We start from the raw sequence: 27295 nt of genomic DNA, 5'->3' as shown, positions 1-27295 counted from the left end.
CGCCCGAACAGGGACTTGAACCCTGGACCCTCAGATTAAAAGTCTGATGCTCTACCGACTGAGCTATCCGGGCTCTGAAAACTACCATGTGGCTACTCTAAATATGACTAAAAGTCGGTAAATTACCAGTGACAAATGCTCGAAACTTCTTTGGTAGTGAAATTGAAAATGTCAGTTAGCTACTGAACGTAACCTAGCTAGCTAGCTGAGCCAGTCAGTTACCTGTTACACACAGTGGCTAACGTGCTAGCTGCCGTTAGAGCTAGCTTTGCAGCGCTGAAGTTACCCTCCGATTCACGGCTTCTGTTTCAGTTTGGCTAAGAGAAACCTGACTTAAACAGAATATCAGATTTTTCCACTTTTTTATAATGTAAAACCGTGCTAGGCATTTTAGATAAATCCTTAATGGTGTCTAATGTCCATTTTAAGCGAAGGAAACGCGCAGTAACGGGAGATTTCACATCCGAACCACGATACATCCAAGTCCAAAAATAAGAATATAAATAGAGAGATTATTTTAAACACGGTGAAACACGAGAAAACAAATCAGATTTAGACTAGATTGTGGCAGAAAGGCTATAGATTCATTAAAACAACGATTTTGATTTGTTAATCTTCTCTTTGTAAACATGTTAAAAAAAGAGAGAGATATAATAGTTTTCATTTGTTTGTATGTTTTTTTAAAGATCTGAATCTGGTTTAATGTGATCCAGATGTGAAATAAAGAACGATAAAATGTCTCTTTTTTTTTTTGCATTTTTAAAATATAAATAATGTGTCACATATGAGAAACTGTGGCTTAAGAATCAGGCAGCCTCTCTGCCATAGCCTAGTCCAGATTCATGTAAATATTCTTACATTTTTTTCTTATTTATGGTGTGTTTACCTCACCTCTTTAAAGGCATTAGAGGAATTTTAATTTCCTACGACTTTGAATGTAGCATGCGCATTCGCACATACAACCTCTCCCTCTCCCCCTCTTAACATTTACGAAGAAACGCCCCCCTCCAGAAACTTGCGTAGCACTCGTGAAGTTGTCTTTTACGGCTGGGTCCCCCTGGATCTTTATCTGCCATGATGTAAAGAAAGATGAGCAAAACAAGTCGCCAGCTAACTACGAAGCTATACCAAAGCAACACATACACAAAACACGTAAGTCCAAGGCGTACGTAATCAGCCTAACTCGGCCTGAGCCGGAAGATTTTTGATTGACAGGAAAGGGAGCAAACCAAACGCCTCGGTCCGAGCGCATTGATTGGCTGATGTTTTTCAGGTCCTGCCATGTCCACAGTTTTTTTTTTTTAAATTCTTTAGAGCCCATACATACAGTCCACTAAAGGTCAGTATATTAATTTTATGTGAATCAGATAAATTAAACCAAACAAAAAAAAAAAACATCCTCCATAATGCCTTTAATTTATAGTTGTTTTTTTTTTTTCTTTTCTTACTTTCACTTTGCTGCTGTGACGTTGCAAATTTCCCTGTGTGGGACTAATGAAGGATATGCTATTCTAGATTTGAGCTGTTTATGTAGTGGTTTTGAATATGGACCTAGTCTAATGTGCTTCAAATGTGAAAAAAGGGGGGAAGGCTACACAAATGTTGCAAACAAGTTTTGGACAGCATTAAATGTTTAACACAGGATTGGAAACAAACTGATGCATAAGCTAAGTTAGCCATCATGCTGTCTTGCACAGAGTGCATTCTGCTACTACAGGCATCCGTGGCAACAAACTACAGCTCCATTCCCTTAAGAGTTTCTCAGAAACAAGCTACTAAACCATAATAATGATGATAATAATGATGTTAAGAAAAAAAGAATCACAGGCCCCAGCGAGATTTGAACTCGCGACCCCTGGTTTACAAGACCAGTGCTCTAACCCCTGAGCTATGGAGCCTGGGACGAACGCAAGTGACGTCACAATAACCTAAATGTTTGACATCCGTCAACGAATTATTGGACATATTCTTTCAATTGTTTAATTGTTTGCTTTGATTTTTCATTATAATTCCAGTATTTGAAAAACAGGCACACTCTGCCGCCCAGTGCACGCTGGGACACTCACAGCCTCTGAGTCACGTAAACAGGGACCGCAGAGAGACTTTAGAAGCCTCTAATGAAATGACGAAGACACATAACATCAGGTGAAGACACGAAATGTTTATAAACCGTCAAAATACACCCGAACTGCATTGAACTTGAATAATTTTTGATTAATTGCTCAGAGAAATCAGCGTCAGTTCCCGTTTATCCAGCAGGCGGCAGCATGTTACCACCTTCACTGAGACAAAAACAGCTGTAGCACTCCGTGGGGAAGTTTTTTTTAAACATAAATGCAAATATTTTACGACGAGATCCACTCTGAACCACCGGAAGAATGAATTAACACACTCAGTTATTTCAAACTTAAACTTGACAAAGGCAGAGTAGGCTTGAAGTTGGGTTTTTAAGGCTTTTTAGGTTGTTATTGTTTATGGTGCACCTATTTTGTAGTTGGTTCTACTCTTTCTTCTGTTTCAATCAGAAGATTTTAATATTTAGGAAAGGTCAGAAAATGCCACTTGTCACAACTCAAACCGAGAGTCGACAGTAGTCTCGGAGAAAGTTTTTTCACCGTCACATTCAGCAGGTGGCAGGATTACAGCGTGGCATTTTCTCATATTCCAGCACACACAAGTCAAGTTAAAGTATGTCAAATAAGGTCAAACCTCGGTGCAATAAATAGCAGAGCTCGATGGCACTGTCCTGCCATGGAGTGATTTGTGGGGTTGTCCACCCCGATCACCACGGGTGGGTTTCTGGGCGTGGACAGGAGGCAGGAGCTGGAGGGGGTGGCCGGGTTTGCTGTCCTTCCCCGGCCGCTCCGTAGACTGAAGCTTTCCTCCAACAAGGTGGAGATGGACGCGTTAGGATAGGTTGGATAAACATGGCATTTCATGGCATCCATGGACGCGCCGTTTTTGTACTCTTAACCCGTCAGGGAGTCTTTTTCCTCTCTGTTTGGATGTACATTTTATTATAAACAAGGGGAAAAGCAGGAGTTTGCCTTTTTGTGGGAGTAGAGGAGAGACAGAAGGAGCCATGGTGGAGCCCAAAGGGTAGATTTAATTCATGAAGAGGTGCGTTGCGCTCCTGGATTTTGTTCCAAAAGTCCTGGACGAGGAGGGTGGACGCAGATCATATCAACAGGTGAGTGTTGTATTTATTTATGTGCAAGTTAAACTCGGAGAAAGCTGCAAACCTGATGAGATAAATATTCAGCAGCTTAGAATAACAGCTTTGCAGTTATTAAATCCACAATCAGACCGGATTATGCAAGTTCAATCGTAATAAATCACATAAAAGCGTCACCTTGGGGCCAAAAGCGTACGTGTTTATCAGGCTCCGGGGTTCTGTTGATCGTTCCCGGGATGCAGACCAGTCCAACCGGTTCTGGTCTTCTCTCCGGGTGAGGTTGGGGAGTCGCTACTACTGAGGTTGCGCTGTTGGAAGCCACTACTTTCTTGCTGCTACGCCCCAAACTACGGGGGAAAAACAACCACTAGCTGTAGATCTGTACACCCTGCCCGGACTGGATTTAAAAGCAGTCACATCCAGCTGCAGCTCCGCAACGAGGAACCACAGAAGCGTAATCTTTTTTTCACACCGAGAAGGAGCAAATTTCTTCCCGCAAAGGCAGGAGGCCGCCGCTGGAGAAGCCGACCGTGTGTCTGGAGCAGACTAGCTAAACAGAAACCACGATATCCAGGCCGCTTTGGTGTTTGCTCACTTCACGGCTGTTTTGACATCATATTACGGTGTTACAACCGCCACAGCCGTGATTTCAGTCTCCCTCGGCCATGCGAGGAGCTCGGATCTCCGCAGAGGAATGCGCCGCCTGCTCCCTGGCGTTAGCTTCAGCCGCGGCTCCATGTAAGACATCAGACCTGCTTTGTTTTAGCTCTGGGATACAGTCGGCCTGTATTGCTTTATCACGAGGGTTTACACTCTCTGAATGGGCTCGATTGCAGCTGATCGCGACATAAAAGCCTGCTGTGTGTAAATGGCACCTGGTTTGCAGTGTGGCTGGCCTCTGTCTCCAGCAGCCAGCCTTTATTTGGCTCGTCTCCGAGAGGCTTAGCGGCACTTCCAGCACGCAACTGAGTGTTTTCCTGCCATTTCATGTTTTAATTTGCTCTCTAGGGCCAACAGTAACAACATGCTCCTGGCCTCTGCCGTGGTGGTGTGGGAATGGCTGAACGAGCACGGCCGGTGGCGGCCCTACAGCCCCGCCGTCTCCCACCAGATAGAGGCGGCCATCCGGAGCAGCGACCCCCGCGGAGGGAGCGTGGTCCTCGGCCAGGTGGACAGCCGGCTCTCGCCATACATCATAGACCTCCAGTCCATGCACCAGTTCAGACAGGACACTGGTAAGACGGGAGGGGAGATGATGCACTGTGAAAGCTTCTACTGCTTGGGGTTTTATTGTATGTACATAGTCATAAAACTTCCATTGCTTTACAGCTGGCTTTAAAACGGTGTCACAGCAGCTTTTGGTGTTTGTGCCGTAATACACAATCACAATCTGTGGCACCTGGATGTTACTTATTTCACACTGTAGTGGTCACACCTTCACCCCGAACACACCACTGTATATCTGCACTGTACTAAATGAAGGTCTTTACACTTCTGTCCACACATCTTATCAGAAAACCTGGATATGACTTGACACACAGATTTAGTTGATCTGCTTTGTGATCCTGCTGTTGTCCAACAACGGTCTACCAGATGTTGGCATGAGACTTATTTGGGTCAATATGGGGGAAATATGCAATATGTGGAATCAAGTGATGCCATCTGTGTGTTTTCATAGTGTAGCATTTGCATTTGCAGGTCTGAGTGGAAAATATTAGGCCAAATGTGCACTGCCTAGTACTATTCCTTCATATTTTAACTTATACACCACAGATAGCTATAACTGGGGACATATGTAGAGAATTTGGCTAAAACGTGAATTAGAAGACTGAAATGGTTTGAGTTTTCTGAGCAGATACAGTGACTTGCGATGGTTGGGGCTCCAGCCGATGATTATTTTCACTGTTAAATAATGTGTGAGTTGTTTTCATATGAAGTTGTTTGGTCTATAAAGTGTCAGAAAATGGTGAAAATGTCAATTAGTGTTTCCCAAAACCCAAGATGTTCAATTTCCTGTCATAGAGGAGGAAAGAAAAAAGAATATATTCACATTTAAGAAGCTGAGATCAAAGGATCTCAAGGTAGTATTATAAATGTAACTGCTTCGATTATTAGCAGACTTTGCTTTGCTAAAGAGATGAATCCAAAAATGACTTTCTCCATCTGTTTGAGCAAACTGCAGCCACAACAATGAATTCTTTGAGTTAACGACAAGTAAACACTAAATTTATAAATTTGCACTATTTATATAGCACTTTACTATACCTGCAAGGTACCCAAAGTGCTTTACAAGATGCGTTACCTTCACCCATTCACACACTGATGGCGGAAGCTGCCATGCAAGGCGCTAACCACGACCCATCAGGGGCAATTAGGGTTCGGTGTCTTGCTCAGGGACACCTTGACATGAGTACAACGGGCCGAGGATCGAACCGGCAACCCTTCGGTTGCAAAGACTCTACCCACTGAGCCATGCTGCCCCATGAGTTACACCTCCCGTCTCTATGAAGTTGGGCCATTTTAAAGTGTGTTCACAGGTAGTCTGTTACTCTGCTCCTAATGGATTGATTCTGAAAGGCTGGCTGGTGCAGCTATTTTCTCTTTGTGAAAGTACACCAGAGCTTGTCAGCCAATGAAAATTTGCTCAGATGACAGCAAATCAACCAACCATTCGCCCAGTGGTTCTGGGACTAAATTTCTAATAATTGCTCATGAGAATAATCAGTTCCAGTTCTGTTGTAACTGTCAGGGATTAGGCTTATTGTGCTCACATTTGGATCGCAATATTAAGACTTAAACAATAGCACTACAGAAAAGTCACCACAACAAACCCCAAATGCTGTTGTGACTTGGAGTAAATCTTTTGATGCAGACCAGATGTTCCTGTGCAGTCATAAACTGTGTTTACGTGGTGGCACATTGTTGGGTTGAGATCCAAGTATGATGGTCTGGAGCAGCTGTAAATGAACGTCACAACACTGAGTTATCTGCATGCTTTAGCCCTTATCCACACTGACACCCACACACAGTCACACAGCAGCTGCAGCCCCCCCAACATGGAGAAAAAGAAACAGAGACCTTGATTCTGTGAAGAGAATGGAATATTTCAAGGCCTAATGAGCAGAGAGTTCACTTCAGTCGTCCTCCCCTCACTCCCCCTCCTCCTCCTGGGGTCTCTCACCCTCTCCCCCGTCCTCTCTCTTGTACGAGTGTTTAGTTTCGTCAATAGGCAAAAGTCCCAGGGGCCTTTCGGGTTTCGCTTCAACATGGGAGAGATAGAAAGTGTGTGTCTGAGTGAGATAATTGGAGAGAGCGTGTTCTCTCTCCTCTCACGCTCTCTTGTCTTTCGCTTCTCTGCCATTGTTGGATTTTCCCAAACAGATGTGAGTTCCTCCATGGTGGCTTTGAGACATGAGGTGAAAGTCTGAGGAGACGCAGAGCAGATCTCAGAGTCAGAGAGTTGTTACAAGTTCAGCAAAGTGGAGCATGAAGGGAAGAAAGTGCAGGCTTCTTTTGGTCATTTCCACCTAGAATCCAGCTATGCGTTGGCAGAATACCAGGATGTGCTGAGCTCTGATCATGCACTTTATACTGAATGTCATACTTCTCTTACTGCTGATCTTTTTTATGCACAAGGAGTGATGTAGCAAATGTCAACGTAGCAGGATTTAGCTCGCACAGGTGGTTATTTTTGTTGGTGTTGCTCATGTGCTGTTTTTGGATGGTCTGTCATATTGGTTGTTGATCAGCCATACACAAATTGCTGTTTGCAGAATTTACACTCAACGTTTTGAACAAAATGCAGCAGCACAGATGAATACTTTGACATGATTTAAATAAGTTCAACCTGGCGGTCTCCTTTAAGTTGGAGCCAGTTTAATGGACATTCACAGGTAGTCTTTCTTGCTGCCTAAAATAATGTATTAATCCTGGAAGGCTGCTAATTTGGCATGTTTCTCTTGTGAACTTCATATCTTGCACAATGTATGTGCTTTTACATGCATGTTTTTATGCATTAAATAATTTTTTTGGGCAATTTGACTGCAGTGAATCCGTTAATGTGCGAATAGAAAACATAGGTGTATGCAGTTGTTAAACAAGAACTCATTGCACATACTTAAGTAAAAGTAACAATATCACACTGTAAGGGTACTCTGTTACAAGTGAAAGTCATGCATTTTCATTCTTTCTTAAGTAAAAGTACAAAACACACTCACTTTTTTACAAGTTAAGCTGCTGTTTGTGGGTTGGTGTTTTTGACTCGCTGCATTTGCAAACTGCTTCTTTGACATGCTGTCAGTTCGTGTGGAGCCGGCTGTCCCTCTGTGCTTGATTTGCTTCACTTTCCGACCTTTTTATGTGTCTTTGTAATAGTTTGTCTCGGTTGCTTTTTTGTAGCTCTTGGCATTTGTTTTGACTGATTTCATGTGTCTTTGCTGTTGTTCATTTGCATTAGCTGTTTGAAGTGTTTGTGCTCATTTTCCGTCTCTTTAAATCAGTTTTGGTCTCATTCTGTTCATTTTGTGAGTCTTTGTAGACATGTTGCATTCCTTTTTTATTAGCTTTGGTCTCTTTGTGGTTGTTCTAAATGTCTTTGTAGCCATTTTGCAATTAGTTTTCCTTTTTTGTGTCTAGGAGGTTATTCTCTTTGCATTTCTCTGCGGAAACATTCGGTAAAAATTACATAAGTTAAACATGGCAGTCTCTATTAGGTTGGGCCTGTTCAACGTTATAAAAACATGGGGGTGTTCACAGTTGGTCTGTCTCTCCTGCTGCCAAAAATATTGGTTTCATTCTGGAAAGCCATTGATGTCATAAAATGATCTCAACCAATGAGACTTTGTAAAATAACTATTGGTGTAGTTGAAGCTAAAAGTCAGTGACATTTCGGCTGAACTGCAGGCTGTTTACACTAACAGAGAGGAAGCAAATGTGGAGCATTAGTAACAGCTGTGGACACTTGGAGAAATGTTGAACGTTCCGTTTGTGTGCAATCGTTAATCACAGAAATTCAATGCTTTTCAATTATCTGATTTATGACTTTAGAACTGCATCATATAGTTCTAGAGTCCCTAAGGACCTCCTTAAGTTCACAGTATCTCTAGCCATTGTTGTGCTGTTTCCATAGAGGCGCAGGACTTTATGTCGTAGAGAAAAATGAGCCAACAGTCAGGAAAAATACAGCAAACGGCGGCCAGAATCTGTCTGGAGTTCAGAGGGTTAAATATAAGATACTAAAAAGAACCAAAGGATACGATACAAACTCACATACACCGATTTGATTAAGATTTGATATAATGCTCTGCTTGACTTTTTTTTTTTTTTAAATGTAGAGCAATGCAGTACCTACTAAGTTTCTCCTGCGTGGACACTAAGAGACTTGATGAGGCACACAAGGCTTTCGGGATTTTACATGTAGATGAAGCCGCTTGGACTCAGCAACAAGATGCGCAAAGCTTCCTTTATTGTTATATATGGAAAGATTCCCTCCCAGCGCTGTCAGTTGTGGTTGCAGGAGAGCGGGATTCCTCCTCACGTTGGGCCTCACAGCAGAATTGGAGTTAAAATGCCTCACAGACGCACTCTGTACTGTCACCACAGATAGCACAGCGTTTAGGAAAACACATGAGCTCATGTTCCTTCACATCTTCACTACCAGCAGTACTCATTTATGTAGTGTTGCTGCTCTGCATCTCCCAGAGCTTACTTGTCAGATATGATGGACATTACTGTGGGAGCGGTGGTGGTCGTTCTTCTGTTCGACTGTTGGAGGCTTTTCATTTTTCATGCTTGCATCTCGCTTCTTTTTCTTCCCAAACGAACAAAAACCTTAACACGCAGCAATGCTTGTACCAGGGTGCAGGAGAGCGTACAAAAATCTATATTTACATAAAAATATCAGATCATGCACTTATGACTTATGACTTTTAGAGAGTTATGGCTATATGGGCTCTTTGTAATCATGTGCATGCTTCCACGCAGTTGTTTATCTCTGAGAGTAACAAGCACGACTTCCTGAAGATAACAAAGATCTGACAGTAGATCAGCATCGTCTTCCTTTCAACGTTACAGCTTTATTCACTTGAGGCTTGAGGTTCCTTTCATTTGCAACTACAGAAAGGTGACTCTGACAGATATTCTTCTTTCATTGATAATAGCAGGTTATCTGTGAATTCCAGTTGTCTCGGATGAAAATTTGTAAAATTAGCAGGTGTAAAATGGTTACTGCGGAGGCGTGTGTTGGTGTTGATCCTCAGTTTTCCATCAGTGCGGCTCTACACAAAATCAATCCACCTCTGCTCCATCTCATCATCCTGAGGAAATTTGAATCAGGAGACTGAGCTGCTCTGCAAATTCTGGCCTCCAGGTATGCTGTAGGAGAACCACTCATGCTAACGCGTTCTAGTTTTTATGTAATCCAGTTTAACCCTCCGAAACCCAAAACCTGTCAGCAGGTTTGAAAGATATGTTATCTTTTAAAAAATTGCCTCAATTGTACCATTTATTAGAGCCAGAAACTACACAAGACACCAGACAAAAATTCTGTGATTATTCAGCTGAACTGCAGGCAGTGTTTACACAAAATGAGGATCAGACAAGTATGAAACCACATAAAAAATGTACGTAGTAGAATAGCAGACTTTTTTTTCCAATGTTGACTACACCTGCAGATACTTGGAGGGAAAATCTGTACATGTTGATTTTTTTTCAATATTTGTAATATAATCAAATTCAACTTTAAAATGTTTTCTTTTCTTATGATTTGTGGTATTCTAATGGTGTCATACTGCACAGAAGTTATTTCAGAACTTGTTGTACTACTAACCATGATTGTGCTGTTTCCATAGAAGTGCAGGACTTTATATTGGAGTGAAAATGAGTCCACAGTGAAGAAAAATGTGACAGGAACACAGAAACTACATGGAGTTCAGAAGGTTAATGATCTAAAACCACAGTTCAGTGCTCTGTAGTTCAGTCTTTTCATACATTTTCAGTCAGTGTTGAATTTCCTTCACATGGAGTTTAAGGATGTTATGCTGAAGCAATAGGTGTTCTGGTCGCAGCATTTCCAATTGAAATAAAACTTCTGGGATCAAACCTGCGTTGATTGTGGTGACAGATGTATGAATTAGCTGTACTTTTTTTTGTTCATCTGAGCATAAAACAGAAGTTTGGAAGACTAAAGGTGCTTTCACACCTGTTAGTCTGTTAGAGTGGTTCATTTGGACCCAAAAGTTGTTACAATGTTGCTAATTTCAACTGGTTCGGTTTGCATTCACACCAGTGTTTTCGCAGTTGAACCAACTACGATGAGTGTTATATCTCCCCCCAGTCGTTTGGCGGCGCTGTTCAGAAAAATAAGGTGTTTTAGATGACGTAGGTGAACGCTGATTGGCGCAGCATGTGAAGAGGGAAGAATCCCGGAAGAAAACATTCCATGGATCGAGGTTTATTCGTAAACAATGAACTATGCTCTCCTGTTCGTTCTTGTTGTCACATATTAGTATCATTGCTTTATGCAGCAAGCACAAATACTGCTGTTGTTCCAGCATGAAGCTCGCATTCAGTACGAGAGCATTACACAGTCGTTTTTGGCTACGGAAGCTCCCGTAGACCAAAAAGTCTGCTGCGCCATCAAGCCGGTCCAAATGGAGACAGGTTTGTGTTCTCACCAGGAGCGAACCGAACTGGAGTTCACATAGAAGCGGACCGAGACCACCTTCGAGAGGTGGTCTCGGTCCGGTTCTTTAGTCCACACCAAAAACATCTGGTCTGCTTTCACACCAGCCCAAACGAACCGTACTTGCTGGTGTTGCGGACTCCAGTCCGCTTTAAGCGGACCAAAAGGCGTATGTGTGAAAGCACCCTAAAGCTTGGAGCAGCCCAACAGAAAAATGTCTCACTGTCAGCAAGTTGAAATTCCGTTGCATTCAAGCTCCTCAGACTGTAGGAACCAAGGGTGTGGTTTTTAAACAGAAGATTGCGTAAATACATTTTTTTTATGTTTCATCAACATGACATTAAAAAAAGTGTTTTTATGTGATGTTGATGAAAATCTCTGTTTTTATTTCACGGGGCTTGTAAAGACTGACTCGTCATCAGTTTCTTTGAGGGCATCTTTTTTTTTCCTCGCTCCTGCAGCATGTTGCTCCTCTTGTTCCAGCTGGTCCTGCTGAAGGAGACACATTCCCAGACCCCCACAAAGCCCCGGGGCGTGAGGGTCACGGCAGAGGGAGGGCAGGAGGTGGATGGAGGCGGGGGCGCTCCCTAGAGACGGAGGGGAGTGGGGGAGGATTATGGTGGCAAGAAAAGAGGGAAGGAGTGCCACCAAACATTGAGACGGACTTTGTTTACAGGCACAACAAACCGGGTTACTGGAACAAACAAGGTTATGACAGGAAATAAGCACGCACTGCAGTAAGCCTGCACCTACATTTCAACGTGTCAGGGATTTATCGGTGCAGCTGAAGAGCGCTTACATACTTCTTACAGTGCCAGTGTGTTTCAATTGTAGTCTTCCATCTACATGCATGTCATCCTGCTGCACTGCTGTCAATATGAGACGCTGAAACTCAGCACTTTGTTGGGACAGATATCAATCTGTCCATTGACGAAGCTGCCAAATTCTATAAAAAGCTGACGCTCAAAAAGGACCTTGTTGTCAAAAATAAATTATTTGCACTGGATCCTGTTAAAAAATGAAATACGATAAATAAAACAGAGCTGATTCTCCATGACAGCTAGAACCAACAGTGAAAAAATTCAGAAAGACTTCAGGTTGAACTGCAGGCAGTGTTTTCACAGAGCAGAGAGACGACGACAAGAGAGACTGAAAGGAAAATAAAAGCATACTGGATCAATAAGATGAATGCAGAATGGCTCAGAACAGTATACAGAGTAGCAAGTTGTTGAAAGATACATTTAGCTTGGTGAAATATCTTTTTAGATTTGATGTGAATACTAGTTTACAAAATTCTGAGTTTGTAGACATTTCAGAATTGTAAATAGTTAAATGTCTCCAGGACATTGAGCCATTGTTTCCAGTATTTGGAACACCAGTAGTAGGAAAGTTGTACAGGCTCCAGGTTGTTTAAATTCTTGTAAAGCAAGCAACAGAAAAAATCAACCTTCAAATGGTTTATGGCGTTAGAATAACTTAAGTCGTCCTGCACATTTTTTTTTTTTTTGCATTTTTCTACTTCTACCAATGGATGTGCTGTTTTCAAGAAGTGCAGGAATTTATAATGTAGTGAAAAAATACTCCAATTTGAGGAAAATAGCTTAGGCAAGGTATTGAAAAAGGTTAATTTCAGTGTAAATGAAGTAGAGGTGAAATTTTAGACAACTTTCTGAACCAATAATCTGAAGTTGTCAGTCAATAACACTGAATGGCTACAGTAGACAATGCTCAATTTATTGGTCGCTGTGCTGTAAGAGCAATGTCTTAGTAGACCGCGGCTTGTCCGAAAAAGGCGGGCTCTGGTCGGAAGTCCTTAATCGTCACAGAAGTCTCTGCCTCGGTGATCGGTTGCTAGCTAAACCTCCACAATGATCTCTGCCTGCCAACACAGAGCTGCCCTTGTCTAAGTGACCTCCTTTTCAGATTGCTACAGTATAAGAGGCTTCGTCTTCTGCCTTATCAGGAAATATATTTTATTAAATTAATCATTACCCGCAAAAATCTATTACTTAATAATCATTAGCATCCCTAGAATACAGGTGTTGTGTCAGTGCTAGCAATAGTAGTATAGTCGCTCTAAAATGCTTCATTCAGTGTTCTTCTACCATGTAATTGTTGTCATGACATCAGTCATTTTTGACTTCAGTCATTGGTCGGCTCCAGTCTCAAAAAGTATTGCGTAGTTGGACTCAATTCAGTTTCAGGTGAGGCCTTCGGTGTCTGGGAGTACTTCAGATTATAAAACAGTAGTAAAATGATTCACATTCAGATGAATCGACTCATCTGTAAAATAGTTAATAGATTAATCAATAGAAAAATAGCAATAATAATGTAGAGGTAGCCCTGATCTGGAATATTTAGATTCTTATTGAAACTTCTTGCTCATGAAAATTAAGTTTCTTGTCTACATTGTGTTTAAGAAATCGACTTCCAGGGCAGACATTAAGCTGAAGTGCATAGAAATGTGCTGCCTGTGGGAATGCTTGCTGACATATCAGTTGTTTTAATTTGTCACCATTTTACACATTTGTACCGTCACCATGTTTGGCTTCATCCATCGCATTCAGCGTCTCTTCTTCTTCTTTTGTCCTCAAGTCTTTGCTTTGTGTTGCACTTCCTCTGGTTCACCTGATCTACAGTATCTCTCGCTCGGTGTTTCTTTTTTCTCGGTCATCGCCCTCTTTCTCTGCTTTTCTCTCTCGCACTCTCTGAAGCTGAAAATTGACTCTGAACCCAATACTCAAGGGACGGGACGCTTTCAAGGTGAGACAAAGTAGAGACAAAGACGAGAGAGAGCTGAAGGGAGTAGGCGGCATGACAAAGCTGGGGGGGTGGAAGAAGGGTGCAAAAAAGTGCGGAGAGGGCAACAGAAAGTTAAACAGAAAGAATATTACTGGAGGGAAATTGAATGAGAAATGAAGGAGAGGGAATAAAACAATTTTAAAACCAAGATGTAGAAAGGAGCTGTGTGAGATTAATGAAAGAATTAAAGCTTCTGGGACATTGATGATGGATAATTTGGCCTCAAACACTGTACACTGAGCTGTGTTTTACCATGACAAGCATTTATTTGTGTGGTTGTGTGAGAGCCACTTTTCCATCCAGTTGCGTGTTTTGATCTTTGCGTGTAAATCACACTCTTCCTCAATTTCCAAAACAAACCAAAGCCAAGTTAGCGTGCTAGATTCTGTCTGTCTCCCTGTTTTCTCTGTGGACATGTCATAAATCACAAGAAGGAAGCCCAGAGAGAGTCAGATGAAGGAGCTGGAGGTCAGAGCACAGCTTTTTCTCTCCAAGTTGTTGTTGTGAAACTCTGCGTGTCGGGTTACTGTTACTGTGAGGCCTCTGGGGGGGCCGTCACTCCTCGCCTGCTCTGCAACACACACAAGCAGAGGATGTATATGAAAGCATGGGAAGAGATCCGTAAATATTTGTATCTCTGCTGACTTATCGTGCAGTTCCAGGCAAAGATGCCCTCAGAGAGACTTAAAATGCACCGAACCCAAACCTGAAGTTAACCACCTCTAACTTATACCTCACCACGAGCTGCAGTTTCACACTCACTGCTTTTCTGGCAGGTCGTAACTGTGAAACACTGACTAGATGTCAGCACGCACATACGCAGGATTGCCTGTGGCCGATGACTCTCATGTGACGGGATTTAGAGCAGCTCGCGGAGAGGCAAAGAAATGAAACGCATAAAGCAGGAATGGAAATGCAGAAAAGGCAGTTGTACCAGAGACTGTGCGTCTGATACACGGAGATAGAAAAGTTGGCCTGTTTCTCATTATGAACAGGAAGGTATTTTGATTCGTTTTGCTCTAATCAATAGCAGGTAGAGCTGTAGTCAGGAGAGCCTAAACTGAGACAGTTCAAGACCAGAGCCATGCTTCACTTATGATAAAACGTGTAAAATCCAAACCATTGTATAGCTCACTTTAGCTCAGATTTTTTGTCATCTGTTCTAGGGAATGTTTTTATCACCTCTTGCTTTTCATTGCTTGTACTACTTGAGCATGTGACAAATAAAATCTCTTGAATCCTGTTTTCCATCCTGAAACTAGCATCTAAAACATGAACTGGCCAATGTGTGTAGCTAATTTAAATCTCTTTTGGTGAGCTGTGAAGGGATTTCTGAAGAAATGCTAACACTAGCTAGCATCACGTACACTTACCATAGCTTACCTTTCTTTCGCACACGGCTGATGACTACTTTAATGGTGGAATCATCTATTGATTATTAAAAAAAAGGAAATGTAATATAAATTGCACTATTGCTCAGTGGCTCTTACTCATCAGCTTTCAAATGTAGCTTTAGCTTGTCTTAGGCACATGTTAACTGAGGCGGTTAGAAGCAGAGTAGTCTAACTCACAAAAAATCCAAATTGAGTTTTAAATAACTTCTGTAATATTTTATGGTCTAGATTTTAGTGGCAGAATGGTCTAACACATGACACAAATATGGCATCACAGCGACATGTCGAATGTTTGACCCCACTGAAAAACACAAAACTTTGAACCCATATTCCTCAAAAACTACAGAAAGTGGGTTCAGCCGTTCTGCTTCCAAACCCTTCAACTAACTACCGACAATGAACATGAGCACTGTATTCCCGAATTAGCATTCTACTGTGTGTTTCCTTTTGTACGCTGTTTTGTAGATGTTGGGGTGCTGGTGATGGGGGGAGGGCTCAAAATAGAAATACATATTTGTTTATTGGTCACATTTGACGCAAGAAGTTTTACTTCCATTTGCAATATGGGTGTGAACAAATAAATCATTTGCAATCTTGACCGAACTTTAAATTAAATTCCAAGGACAGAGACCAGACTGAGTAAAAACATGAGGCCTCAAAATGTGGCCCCAAGGCGGATGGTAAAGGGGATTTCCACCAATTCTGCCTGATAATTTGAGTTTACGGGTGTTGATGAAAATACAGGGACGGTGTGTTCAATGGCTTAGGAGCGAATTTTGCCAGGCAAGACAATTAATCTTTATATTTGAAGCATAGTTTATAATATTGTTGAAAATCCATGATGACGTTCCTACAAAAAGACTATCATTCATGTTAATCTGCGTCTTTTTTTCCATGACCATCGCTTTCTGTTTTTGTCATGACTCATATATAATTCATGTATTTTGCTAATTGCCTATGTAAAATAATCATGTCCACATTTTTATTCTGGTTTGCTCTGGTCTAATTGGCATTGATTGCTGTTTTTTTTTTTTTTTTATGTGCTGAAACAAAATATTGTTTTTCCTGCTTCCTTAAATCACGGAATCTGGAGTAAAATTGCAGGTTAGATGTAAAAAAAAATGATGGTAAAATCACATTTGGGGAATCTGTTCACATTGGGAGAATTGAAAAAAGCAGTGTGGCAGAAAACATGTAAGTAAAAGGATGCAGTGTTCAGAGAAAGCAACAGGAAAAGGGAAGAACACACAGGAGGGTGAGATGTCGAGATAAACTAATCGAGAAGGGGAAACGAGAACAGAAAGTGTGAAAGTGACTAAGAAACCTCGGGTCTGGGTCAGCTTGACCTTCTCAATAATTTGTTCACACAGTCCCTCTTCTGTTTCTACTTTATCTTTCGGCTCTCTCTTCCCCTTCCTTCACATAATTTGGAGAAATCTATTTGATTCTGCTTCCTCTCCACCTTTTCGTCTTCCCGTTTTCTGCTTCAATATCAGTTCTTATTCTGTCATTGTTGCTGCTACCAGACAGTCAGTCTTCTTACAACCTTTTCGGGTTGCCAATTTGATTTGAGATTTTTAGCCTGTACAGAGAGGCTCATACTATCCATCACTTCAGTCATATCCTCAGCTCTCGGCACCTCGAGGGCACTCGGGGCTGTTTGAGGATGATGAATGGAGAAGTGGAGCTAGAGGTCAAGGAATATTTTGCTTTAAGTTATCGTTTGTAAAATTGCTGCAGTTTCAGCGTATGCGCCTCTGGCCAGGTTCAGGTTAGGACGGAAATCATTCTGGGTTCAACTTGGGACACATCATGTTTGAGGACGAGAACCAGGACAGAGATGATGCGGAAAATATTCCCCTAATGGGTGGATGCAGTGTCGTAAAGCCATGAGGTCACAGTGTTTTGGTGTGGAGTTGTGGCTGATTTCAGAGAATCAGATGGGCAGGGAAAGCCCCAGATGATTGTGGGTGTGCCTCGTCCTAGTCTGATGCTGCTGTTGTCGCTTGGTTATTTGACATCAGCAGCTTCAGAAACAGAAATATTACTTGCCAGTGTTAAAGAACTGTGTTGGAAACTCTCTAGGCTCCACTGACAAGACTCTTTATTGAGATGTTCAAATAAAATGTGCCAGAAACCAAATCAAAAGTCCTAAGTATACAGGCCCAGTTCTGCAGGGGTGCAAAAGTCCACACATTTGCCCCTACAGATTTACGATACTAGCAAAAACTGACATTGTGATATTCTGTTTTTCTTCGATATAAAAACAACCTAGTGAATGTGACTTTGACTAATTTATCAACTACAATGTGGTCTTGTTTATCTGTTGTTATAAAGACTTGGCATCTCTTTTTGAGGCCATTAAGAAGCCAAAGTTTCTCACATCCCCACTGTCACGTTCTCACTCTGTGATCATCCTGGAAAATAGTGTTTGCAAACAGTGACTTTTCAGTTGTTGGTCCTCATTAACAAAGTGGATATTCAGACTCCTCTGGACTGGACCCCGAGTTCCTTGTAGCTGCAGAATAGTCCACTTGTGACACCTCATTTTCAACTTTTCGTGCAGCTCTGGGATGACTGCTTTGGAAAAATAGTGACGTGATGGTGTTGCAAACTGCTTGTCAAGCAACTTGATTATGTCTTTAAAACATGTAGTAAGTGTATCTGGGTGCTGGGTATCAACTAATATTTGTTAATCGTCAAGTAGTGTTATGTAGATGTTGGGAAATGGTTGAAGAGGCTGGAGTCAAAAATACAGCCTCTATAGCTGCAGACATCGTGGCAAACAGCAGCAACACATAGCCCCATGTTCAACGGTCTGCAACCCAACAACATTGGGTTTACTGTTTTATATGACAAAGAAAAACACCATAACACCAGTCTTCAATCTTGAGCCTTTCAGAATTGTTCTGTTACTTCTAATATGGATTTCATTTATATATTTAAATTTTTATCCCCCGCCACCACGAAGTGGAAAGGGGGATATAGGTTTGGCCTTCGTCCGTCCGTCCGTCCATCCGAGATGAAGGGGACAGCTTTTCTCGGAAACCATTACAGCTAGGATTACAAAATTTATTGTGTAGCTTCACACCATGGACACCTTGATCAAGTTCGAAAATGAGACCTGTGCGATAATATTTAACAGAGTTATGGCCCTTGATCACTATTTTGGATATAGACTCATAGACATCACATGTGGCGGGGGATATTGATGACCATGTCGTCTTGTTTCATATATTGTTGAATGTAGGTAGTGCCAGCAGTGTAGTATCAAGTAGATGTATGCATTAACCCTCTGAAAGGTATCAAACTGTAAAAGTAGAAAAAATTATTGAATTTTCAACTATATGGGAAAAAATTGCATTTCATCAGTATCGCTGTATTCAACATGTCTCATTTAAACATTTGCCTAAAGTATATGGTTAGCAATGACCATTTCTGTTTGAAAAAACAAAAAAACTACATTCTTTAGTGCAACTAGGAGGCCATTTGTGACTTAAAATGTGACACAAATTCTATAACTTTTCGGCGTAACTGTGCTGATTTTACGCAGAACACAGAGGAAACAAACACGAGAGCAAATATAAAATGTGAGTAGCCAAACTTTCCCTCAATGGTGGAAACACCTGTGGCCTCAAAAATGTTGGACATGTCGATTTAATTTTTTTCTTTTTGTAAAATAAGCATCTCTAAATGAAAATGCTCAAGCTTTATAAATATACACAGTAATGAGATAAAATTGTATAATTACATCTTGTGTGAGACTGATTAAATAAATTATTAAAGTCTTTCGAGAAGTAACTGAACAAAGAAGAAGAGGAAGTGTTGGCTCATCCCAGATGCTGAATTTTCCCACAAAGTCACTGATGTTGAGGCTTTCACGAGAAGTGAAAGAACGCCTTCCTTCCGTGCGTGAAGCATGACCTGACCCTAACATGTGCTCGCCTGCTGGTCAGTCTGCAGCCATGTGTGTGTTAGTGTGTGTTAGTATGTGTGTGTGTGTGTGTGCGCGCGGGGAGGGGTCAGTGGTAGAGAGAACAATAAAGACCAGATGGCCACTCTCTTTCTCCACCTGCTTCAGGCCTCTTTGTGCTCGCTCTCATACACTTCACACTCTTTAATTCCCCTGACTGCTCCTTAATATTCACACACATTCACCATGTTTACTTCTGCCTTTGCCACACACACATCAACAACATCTCATTAACCTTTGATTGAGTATTTTCTTGACTCCATTTAACTCTGTTTTTGATAGATAAAATAAGATAGAACTTGAATGCAGCACCTTACAGAAAAGCAATAAGATACAGGTATGATGCATTACTAATAATAGGTAAGGGAAAATAAAACTAGAATAGAAAAGTAAGAAGTAGTACTGGCAATGATCCTGAAATGAGAAAGATAATTAAATATTGCACATGAAAATTGAACTATTGCACCCAGTACTTAAAATGAATGTTGTATATGCTATTGAAAAAGTAGTATTGCAATTGAAATTTTTATTTTTGTTCAGTAGCAGATGATTCATCTCTTCTTCCCACTGAAAGGGGAGGAGTTCTACACTTTGAAAAGACATCCTTTAGGATGCGTTGATTTGGTTGAAATGGTATTTTTTTTAAACTGTGCGCTCAAACACATACAGTCAGAAATCCAGAGAGACCACACCCAGACGTGTTGCACTGGATTCCAACTGTGACTGACAAGTGAAAGCAGCGGCAGGCCATGTGTTGATCCGAAAAAATTCAGGCGGGGTGCGGTGCTGTGAGAGAGCAGCGGGATTAAGGCTTTATTGCTGTGTACAACACATGGACAGACACATGCACGCTCATTCCTGCTGCTGCAACTGTCAGAGCCAATAACACCTGCTTTCATCTGATAAGTGCCGGTTAATTTGTAGACATTGGACACACCCTGGCATACCCACCTTCACGTAAACACACGATTACACAAACACTCACACCCACTCTGTCATGCTCACTGAAGAGTAGAGTTCAAAGACAACAAGAGCCGACAGCAGCGCTCATCCTGCAGCGCATGGTATCTTCCTTTACTGATTTGATGCAGATAATCTCAAACGTAAAACCTGTGCCACAGCCTCACTGCACCGAGCTCAGTGGCTTCATTTTCATGGAGGTAACATGAGGCCAGGAGCTGATTTGGCACTCAAAACAGAGTTGGCGGTTTGCCACGACTGAAAGAACGTAACGGTTGTAAACGAAATTTTAATGAAGGCTTTTACGCAGGAGCTGTACTAGATCTGTTCATATGGATCAGTCAGGTCAAGACAGTTTAGAGCCTGATTGAGAAATTGGGGAAGCTGTTATGGCTTATGATAAGTCAGTGAAAATATATGTGCACCTGTGTAATAAATGATGACGAACTAAAGTGCGCAAACGCTGTTGGCAACACAACAGGAGAACCAGTACAAACAAGGCAACAAGAAGTGCAACAAGTGGCTCTACATACCATGGATATCTGACTGCTTACATTGTTAATTTATTTTCAGACTGTACTTGTCTCCTCTGTTCTGTGGAAGCACAGGTTGCAGTTCAGCCAAATAATTCCTGGATTTTAGTCACACGGTTGTTGGTCCCAGCTGAGTCAGCAGTGACTGCTTTGTAGCACAGACGGGGACAGAATTTTTTGTCTTTTTACAGGATTGGATGCAAATGGTTTATTGTTAAATGATACTTCTGGACATGAAAAACAAAACAATTTTGATGAAATGTCACCATTTAAAGGTTAGGTTTAATTCGGCAAAGCTGGAGAACTGCACTTCAGGTTTGGTTAGTTGAAGGAAAGTTGGTTCTTTTTACAGTTTATAGCTCTGATAAAGGCTGTAATTTATCAGAAGATAAAAGCTAATGTGCCTTTTACACCAGCTGTCATGTTTTGGGGTTCAGAGGGTTAAAGAAGTTTTTTAACTGCTGATATGAGCAAATTTATTAAACTCTCAAATGTCATTTTCAGTAAATCAGTCTACAATATGCGCATTAGCTTCTATGCTGCATTTAACCATTGCTTTGCTGTCTTAACATCCCACTGGCTAAACTAGCTTACATGTTAGCTAGTGTCACAAGCCTGCTCTAACTTTTATCATCCAGTCATTACCTCAAATTTTACTTAACTTGTCTGTTTCTTGCAAATAAATAATAGAAATATGACTAACACTGAGAGCAAGACTGAAACAGGAGCTTTTAATTTAGCTTGATAAGCTAGCCCGCTAGCCAGCTGGCCAACTAGTTTTTTTTTTTCTGCTAAATGATGAAAGTTGCTAAACTGAGCAGGCTATGTCATCAATAAACTTTCTCAACTGCATCTTTTTGCAGTTTTGTTTCAGTTTAACCTGTTAAACCATCAGATTGTCTTTTTTCTAAGCATGCATTCTCTATGCTAGTCTACCATGTTCTGCAGCAGTAACTGTCTGGAAATGAACTAACCAGGCCTCAAAATATACGTTAAAGAAACCTTATAAAACACTTATTTGCACATACCAAGTGTTCAGGTGTTGATGCTTTGTTCGGAGACAAAGGCGGCTTGTCGTCGCTGTGATCAGACCTTGGCCTGATTTGGAGAATTCCACTGCAGATAAAGCTTCAGCTGCACACAAAATACACAGATGCTGTTTGACAGTCGTTCTGGAACGTGCAACTCCCTTTTCCCATAATGGCTCCTGCTGTATTCATATATGCACAAAGAGAAAATCCCTTCAGGGATCAATAAAGCAGCACATTATTCCTTTTATTATTAGCACAATGGAGAGGATATGAAAGAGCACTCATGTGGTTTAGCCCTCTTGGAGTGGTCACCTTTATAGCAGTGGATGTTTTTAAACCACAGCAGGTCCATCAAAGCTGGTTTTGATTAATAAAGTCAAAGTTTTTATTTCTTCCACTTTTAGCAAAGGCAACTTGAGTGACATTGCACAATTTCGTTTCCCTGTGATTTGAAAAACGGCTCAGTAAACATAGCATGTATGGTATTATGGAACAATGTTGTTTGCAAACAGTGAGTTCTCAGTCGTTTGTCGTTATTAATAAATTGGATGGTCACGTTTATGTGGGACTCCATTATCTGGTTGGACCATGAGCCCAATGAAGCTGCACAGTATTCCTCTTGTGACCCCTCTGTTTGTGCCTTGTATTTTCCTACAGCTCTGGGATGAGCGATGGTGGTGTTCCACCCAGTTAGTCAAGTGACTGGATCATGTGTTTATAAATTAGTGCCATGTATTTGGAGAGGTAAAAAATTTTCACAGCAGGGACTTCTATCTGCCACTTAGAACCTTTGTCATATGTAACATTGGCTAAATCTTCCAGATAGTTTCTGCTTTGGATGCAATTCCTATCTGAACCTTGTGCTGCTGATTTTAACTCATGTTGCCTCGTTTGGTGGCAACAAATGCAAGAAACTCAAACAGAGTGCTTGTTTTTGGTCAGCATCATCTTTTCTGTCGCAACATTTCATTTTACGACCAAATCCTGTTTTTGGCTCATTTTTTCTGTGCACAACAAAATATGACTTTTAACATTTAAAAAACTCAGTAAATGATGTTCTCTCACATAGACTTCTCTTGCAGATTAGTCAGGGTAAATGAGAACTGTAATTTTCTTTTTGTGTCAAGCAGCTACAAAGCTGCAGTTGATTTGCCTGTCATCACACTCCTACATTGTGACTATTGTGCACATTGCAATGTCAGTCCTGAAATGATACATCAGGCAGCCCTGTCTTGGTCACAATGTAATCCTTTGCCTCTCCATTTTCAGTGTGCGTGTCCTGATAATGTTGGAATTCACTCCAAAGAACTTTTTCTGTCACCATAATGAGATAAGACACAGGCGTTGCGCCATGAACAAACTTTGAAGCAATTAAATTATGACATCTTGCAAGCTCTGTGGCTTTAAGTGTGGAAGATGTCTAAACGCATGATTTGATTAACATTGTGGTCGTGGTGGGAAGTGTGTGCCGAGCTGCTCCGTCCCCTCTGTCTGGACTCTGAATGGACTCGCTGCAGTTTGAGAGAGAAATTACATTTCACATGGTAATCAGCAGGTCGAGTGCTCCCTGCTGAGCAGAGGGGGGTTGTATACGTTCACAAACACTGTTTGTCCTTTCTCTCACTCACTTTAAAGCCTCTCTGTGGATCTCTGCGTCGCTTCATGTGTCTGTCGGCTTGTTAGGATCCTCCTGTCGTCGGAAAATGAACTAGTGTACAGCTTTAAACACAATACAGCGGTTGATATCTTGGTTCAGTTATTCACTGTCTCTCCCAAACAAATGCAGCCCCCCATTTATTCAACCTTTTGATGTGCGTGCACTCATGCCACACTGCCAGTATCACCTCTTTGTAATATTCACTCTCAACCACACACACACACACACACACACACACACACACACACACACACACACACACACACACACACACACACACACACACACACACACACACACACACACACACACACACACGCACATGCCCTCCTCTCCTCGTCTTGGCACTGACTGAATAGCCTGTTACCCCTGGAGACAGAGATAGTTTCTGGTTGGTTGGTTTAGGGACCCTCCTGCCACCCTGCTGCCCCGCTGGGAGACAGAGAGACATTGTTCTGCTTATATATCAGTATTTTTTAACTATTTATCATTCTGTTGTGCTTCGATTTTGTTTGTGAGCGTAGTTTGGGCTCTGCGATTCAGCCAACAGATCACATGACGACCTTTTGGGGGCAGAATTACAATCTGAATCACAATTCTCCTCCATTTAGTCAGACTCATGTGATCTCATGATTAGTTGGGCATGGGTAATCTCACAAATCTCTGCATTCTGTTTTATTCTTGTTCTAACCGGAGGCTGTGATTTTTATCTCCATCCAACCAGCTGGATGATCAATACTGATGCTGCAGAGCTCCTATCACAGAGCATAAAGTCACCCAAATTATGTTAAAAATAAATCATTTTAACGCTTAGAACTCTGAGCACTTGCTGGGCGGTCTCATTTTTTACAAACTGTCACTGCAATATAAAGTCCTACACCTCTATGAAAACAGCAAACATATGGCTAGGAATAGAGATAATTCAAACATGTGCAGTGTGACTGAGTCATAGTGCCATAAGTCACAAACAGAGAACAAAACAAAAGAAGAATTTGTTTCATTACTGTTTTAAAAACACTGGCAAAACCTGGGAAATTTTCGAGAGCACTTTTATTTATTTGTTTATCATTACAATCTGTACTGTTCCTCTAAAAGCCAAATCATGTGCCAAACTGAGATTGTCCCTGATGTAAGACTGTCAGATCTGTGGACAAAGTGCTCTTTAAAGTGTTTAACTCACCACCCTGCAGGGCTCCCTTTGTGACCGTTTTTGGACGATCTGGAAGGTTTATCGACTCATGCAAGCATTTTAATGAAAATCATGCATGCAGCTAGAAAAGGCCACGTCATGCTGCTGTGATCATTAGCTGTTGCATAAATTCCTTTCTCAGACTCTGTCAGTGTTTCTGCTCTTTTTGCAGCACGGCTTTCAATTCATAGGAAACTACACTGTCAGTGTTTGAAAGCTCTCTTACCAAGTCAGCTTGGAGCCTGCCCACGCCTCATTTTATTCCATTTAGAGTGTTACATATGCTTAGTATACAACAAGCAGGCACTGCTTTAACTGTTTAGACACATTTTACAGCTCAGTGCTCTGCTTATTCTTTACCAGGTGGCCACAGAGTGTTAGCAGTGAAAAGGAGGCATGTTTATTCCTTCAGTTTTTGCAACGGTCTACTTCGACTGTGCATGTGGCTTCTGTGACCTGCAGGCTGCTGCTGCACGTGACGACATTCAGTTTGTCGAGAGCCTCTGGCCAATGATCTCTGAGCACTGACCCGGTCATTCCTAATCATAATCCAGACCCAGAAGTCTATCTTTTTTCATGTTTTTTTTTCATTATTTCACTAGCATTTTTACAATTTGGTATGATGAAACTGCATTTGTAGTTGCTCTGAGACAAAATGTGAGGAAAATATATACAAATATCATTTTCTGATTCTTCAACCACCCTGCTTGATTAGCTTAATTTGGCTTCTATAGTATGCTGTGCTTTTTTGTCTGCTGAGGGACATTTTTCTAGTGTCGCTGACATTTGACATACAGTCAACCATAACTACTGTGTTAGTAGGAAAAAATTAACACAACCTATTTTCATTAATAACATATGACTGAAAGCAGCATATTGCGTAACTTGGGGACGCTGTATAACACAACCATCCACCTGAACGAGTCAAGGCTCCATTATTTACTCAGCACATTTAAAAGGACAGACATTAAGGCAAACTGTTTTCCAATACAGAGTGAGCCAATTTTATCTAACATAACTGGAGCTTTTTTTGTTTTATCCTTTGTGCAGAAATCTGGATATTTTCAGGTTGTGGACAAAACAAGACATTTGTCATAATTCACCATTTTCTGACATTTTATAGTCCAAACAACTAATCAATTAACTAATCAACATATTGATTAACAATAAAACGCTTAGTTAGTTGCAGTCCTAGCGATCAGCTGTAAACAATGCAAACCATGAGTGTTTTAGCAGGTTGTGATAGAGCTTCTTATGCAGACAATAAATTCCTGCATGTGGTAACACAGTGACCGAAGCTTAACATGACAAAAAGACTGAAGTTCACTTACGTTCTATTTGTTGTGTGGTTCTCTTTAAGGAACCATCCGTCCGGTGCGGAGGAGTTTTTATGATCCAGGCTCGGCCCCGGGTCAGGGCTGGCAGTGGGAGTGGGAAAACGATGCAGGCACGTGGACACCGTATGACATGGAGGTGGCCATCGCCATCGAGAGCGCCCACAACCGCCAGCAGCCCTGCCTCGACCTGACACCGCTCGGCTTCTGCTACCTCATTGATTTCCAGAACATGACACAGGTGTTGTTTCAGTTATCTACTAAGACGTCATTCATTTATTTTACCAAAAGAGATATTCCTAACTTTTGCAATGCATTTTTATTGTCTGTCTGCAGGTGAACAGACAGAGCCAAAGGTGTCGGAGGATCCAGAGGCGTGCTGACATGGCCTATCCTTTAGTGTCCGGTCCTCTCCCGGTCCCTAAAGGAGGAGGTGTAGGCGGGAGTGGAGGCCTGACAGGAGCTTTGCTGGGCGTTGGGGTGTCTGGGGCCAGCATGGGGATCTCAGGCTCTGTCTACTCCAATGGAGGCTTACCGGCTGCCGGACTGGGTCAGCCATGCTCCTGCCAGCAATGCATGCTGGTCCTCAGTGTGAAGACCAACACCGGAGGGACAGTGGGAGGAGGAGCAGGGATACAGACTCTGAGCAGACGCTCGCTGACCATACAGCGGCCCAAGACCTCAGCACTCACCGCCTCCAAACCTCTCAGTCCCTCTAAATCGGCCACTCTGGGACGAGGACAGCAGCAGAACTCCAACTCCAACTCCAACTACTACCAGACGCTGCCGCACGGCCTCGCCATCTCCAAAACGTCGCCTCTCCGAGAAGGAACGCCCAGCTCTTCGCTCAGTCGCTGGCTGCCCTCACCGCCGGCACCTCCTCTATGGGCATCTCTGTGTCTTCCAACAGGCCGCCTCCCCCATCCCTGCCTCCCCCTCAGCCGCCGTCATCCAACCCGAGTCTGAACCCTCCGTCCGTCCCGCCCAAACATTCCTCATCCTCAGCCAACGAATCAGTGCCAACCGCCATGCTGATAACCCCTGCCAACAGCGTGACCACGCCCCCTTCTCCCGTGCCATCTCCGTCGCCGGTGGTGATGAAGCCGCAGCGCACGCCGTCGTCCGCAGCAACAGTGTGCCATGCCCCGTTACCACAGCGATCGAGCCTAGCCGGGCTTAGCAGACCAGCGTTACAGAGGATTGCTATGGCTCAGTCCAGAGCGCTCATAGCATCAGGGTGAGTGGATGAAACACACACAGTGACATAGACACACTCTACAGTTGTTTACATGATCAGAGGATGATGAGGGTAGTGACCGTGAACTCTCAGTTTGCATAAAATACCATACCTCTTATCTTCATTGAAGTATGGCTTTCAACCATAGATATTAGCTGCAGTATCAGAATAACAGACATTCATGGAACGGACTTTGACAGTTCAACAGCTGATCTAAATCTAAAGTGAGAAGAACGCTTTCAAATGGCTGGATTTGGAGTTCTGAGGGTTAATGCTCACAACACTGTGTAATAAACTGAACATTTACATGCCTCTTATATTGTCGTCAC

At 42.1% G+C, this 27295-nt stretch overlaps 1 protein-coding gene and 2 non-coding genes across 3 annotated transcripts in view; 1 reads left to right on the top strand and 2 right to left on the bottom strand.

Moving 5' to 3' along the window:
* Window positions 1-73, bottom strand: trnak-uuu (transfer RNA lysine (anticodon UUU)). The gene has a single exon. It is a non-coding gene; the product is annotated as a tRNA-Lys (tRNA).
* Window positions 74-1825: 1752 nt separating this feature from the next.
* trnat-ugu (transfer RNA threonine (anticodon UGU)) lies at window positions 1826-1898 on the bottom strand. Its single transcript has one exon. It is a non-coding gene; the product is annotated as a tRNA-Thr (tRNA).
* A 1416-nt stretch (window positions 1899-3314) lies between these two features.
* The window catches only part of LOC110967277 (E3 ubiquitin-protein ligase DTX4-like), a 44067-nt gene continuing 20086 nt past the window's right edge, over window positions 3315-27295 (top strand). Inside the window, 5 exon segments of the mRNA XM_022216832.2 lie at window positions 3315-3913; window positions 4184-4410; window positions 25756-25970; window positions 26066-26542; window positions 26545-26966. Coding sequence (XP_022072524.2) covers window positions 3870-3913; window positions 4184-4410; window positions 25756-25970; window positions 26066-26542; window positions 26545-26966 — 1385 coding nt within the window. The 5' untranslated portion in view covers window positions 3315-3869.

The sequence above is a fragment of the Acanthochromis polyacanthus genome, chromosome 3 (assembly GCF_021347895.1).
Source record: "Acanthochromis polyacanthus isolate Apoly-LR-REF ecotype Palm Island chromosome 3, KAUST_Apoly_ChrSc, whole genome shotgun sequence".
Taxonomy (NCBI): Eukaryota; Metazoa; Chordata; class Actinopteri; family Pomacentridae; genus Acanthochromis; species Acanthochromis polyacanthus.
This window is presented reverse-complemented; position numbering and strand designations above follow the sequence as displayed.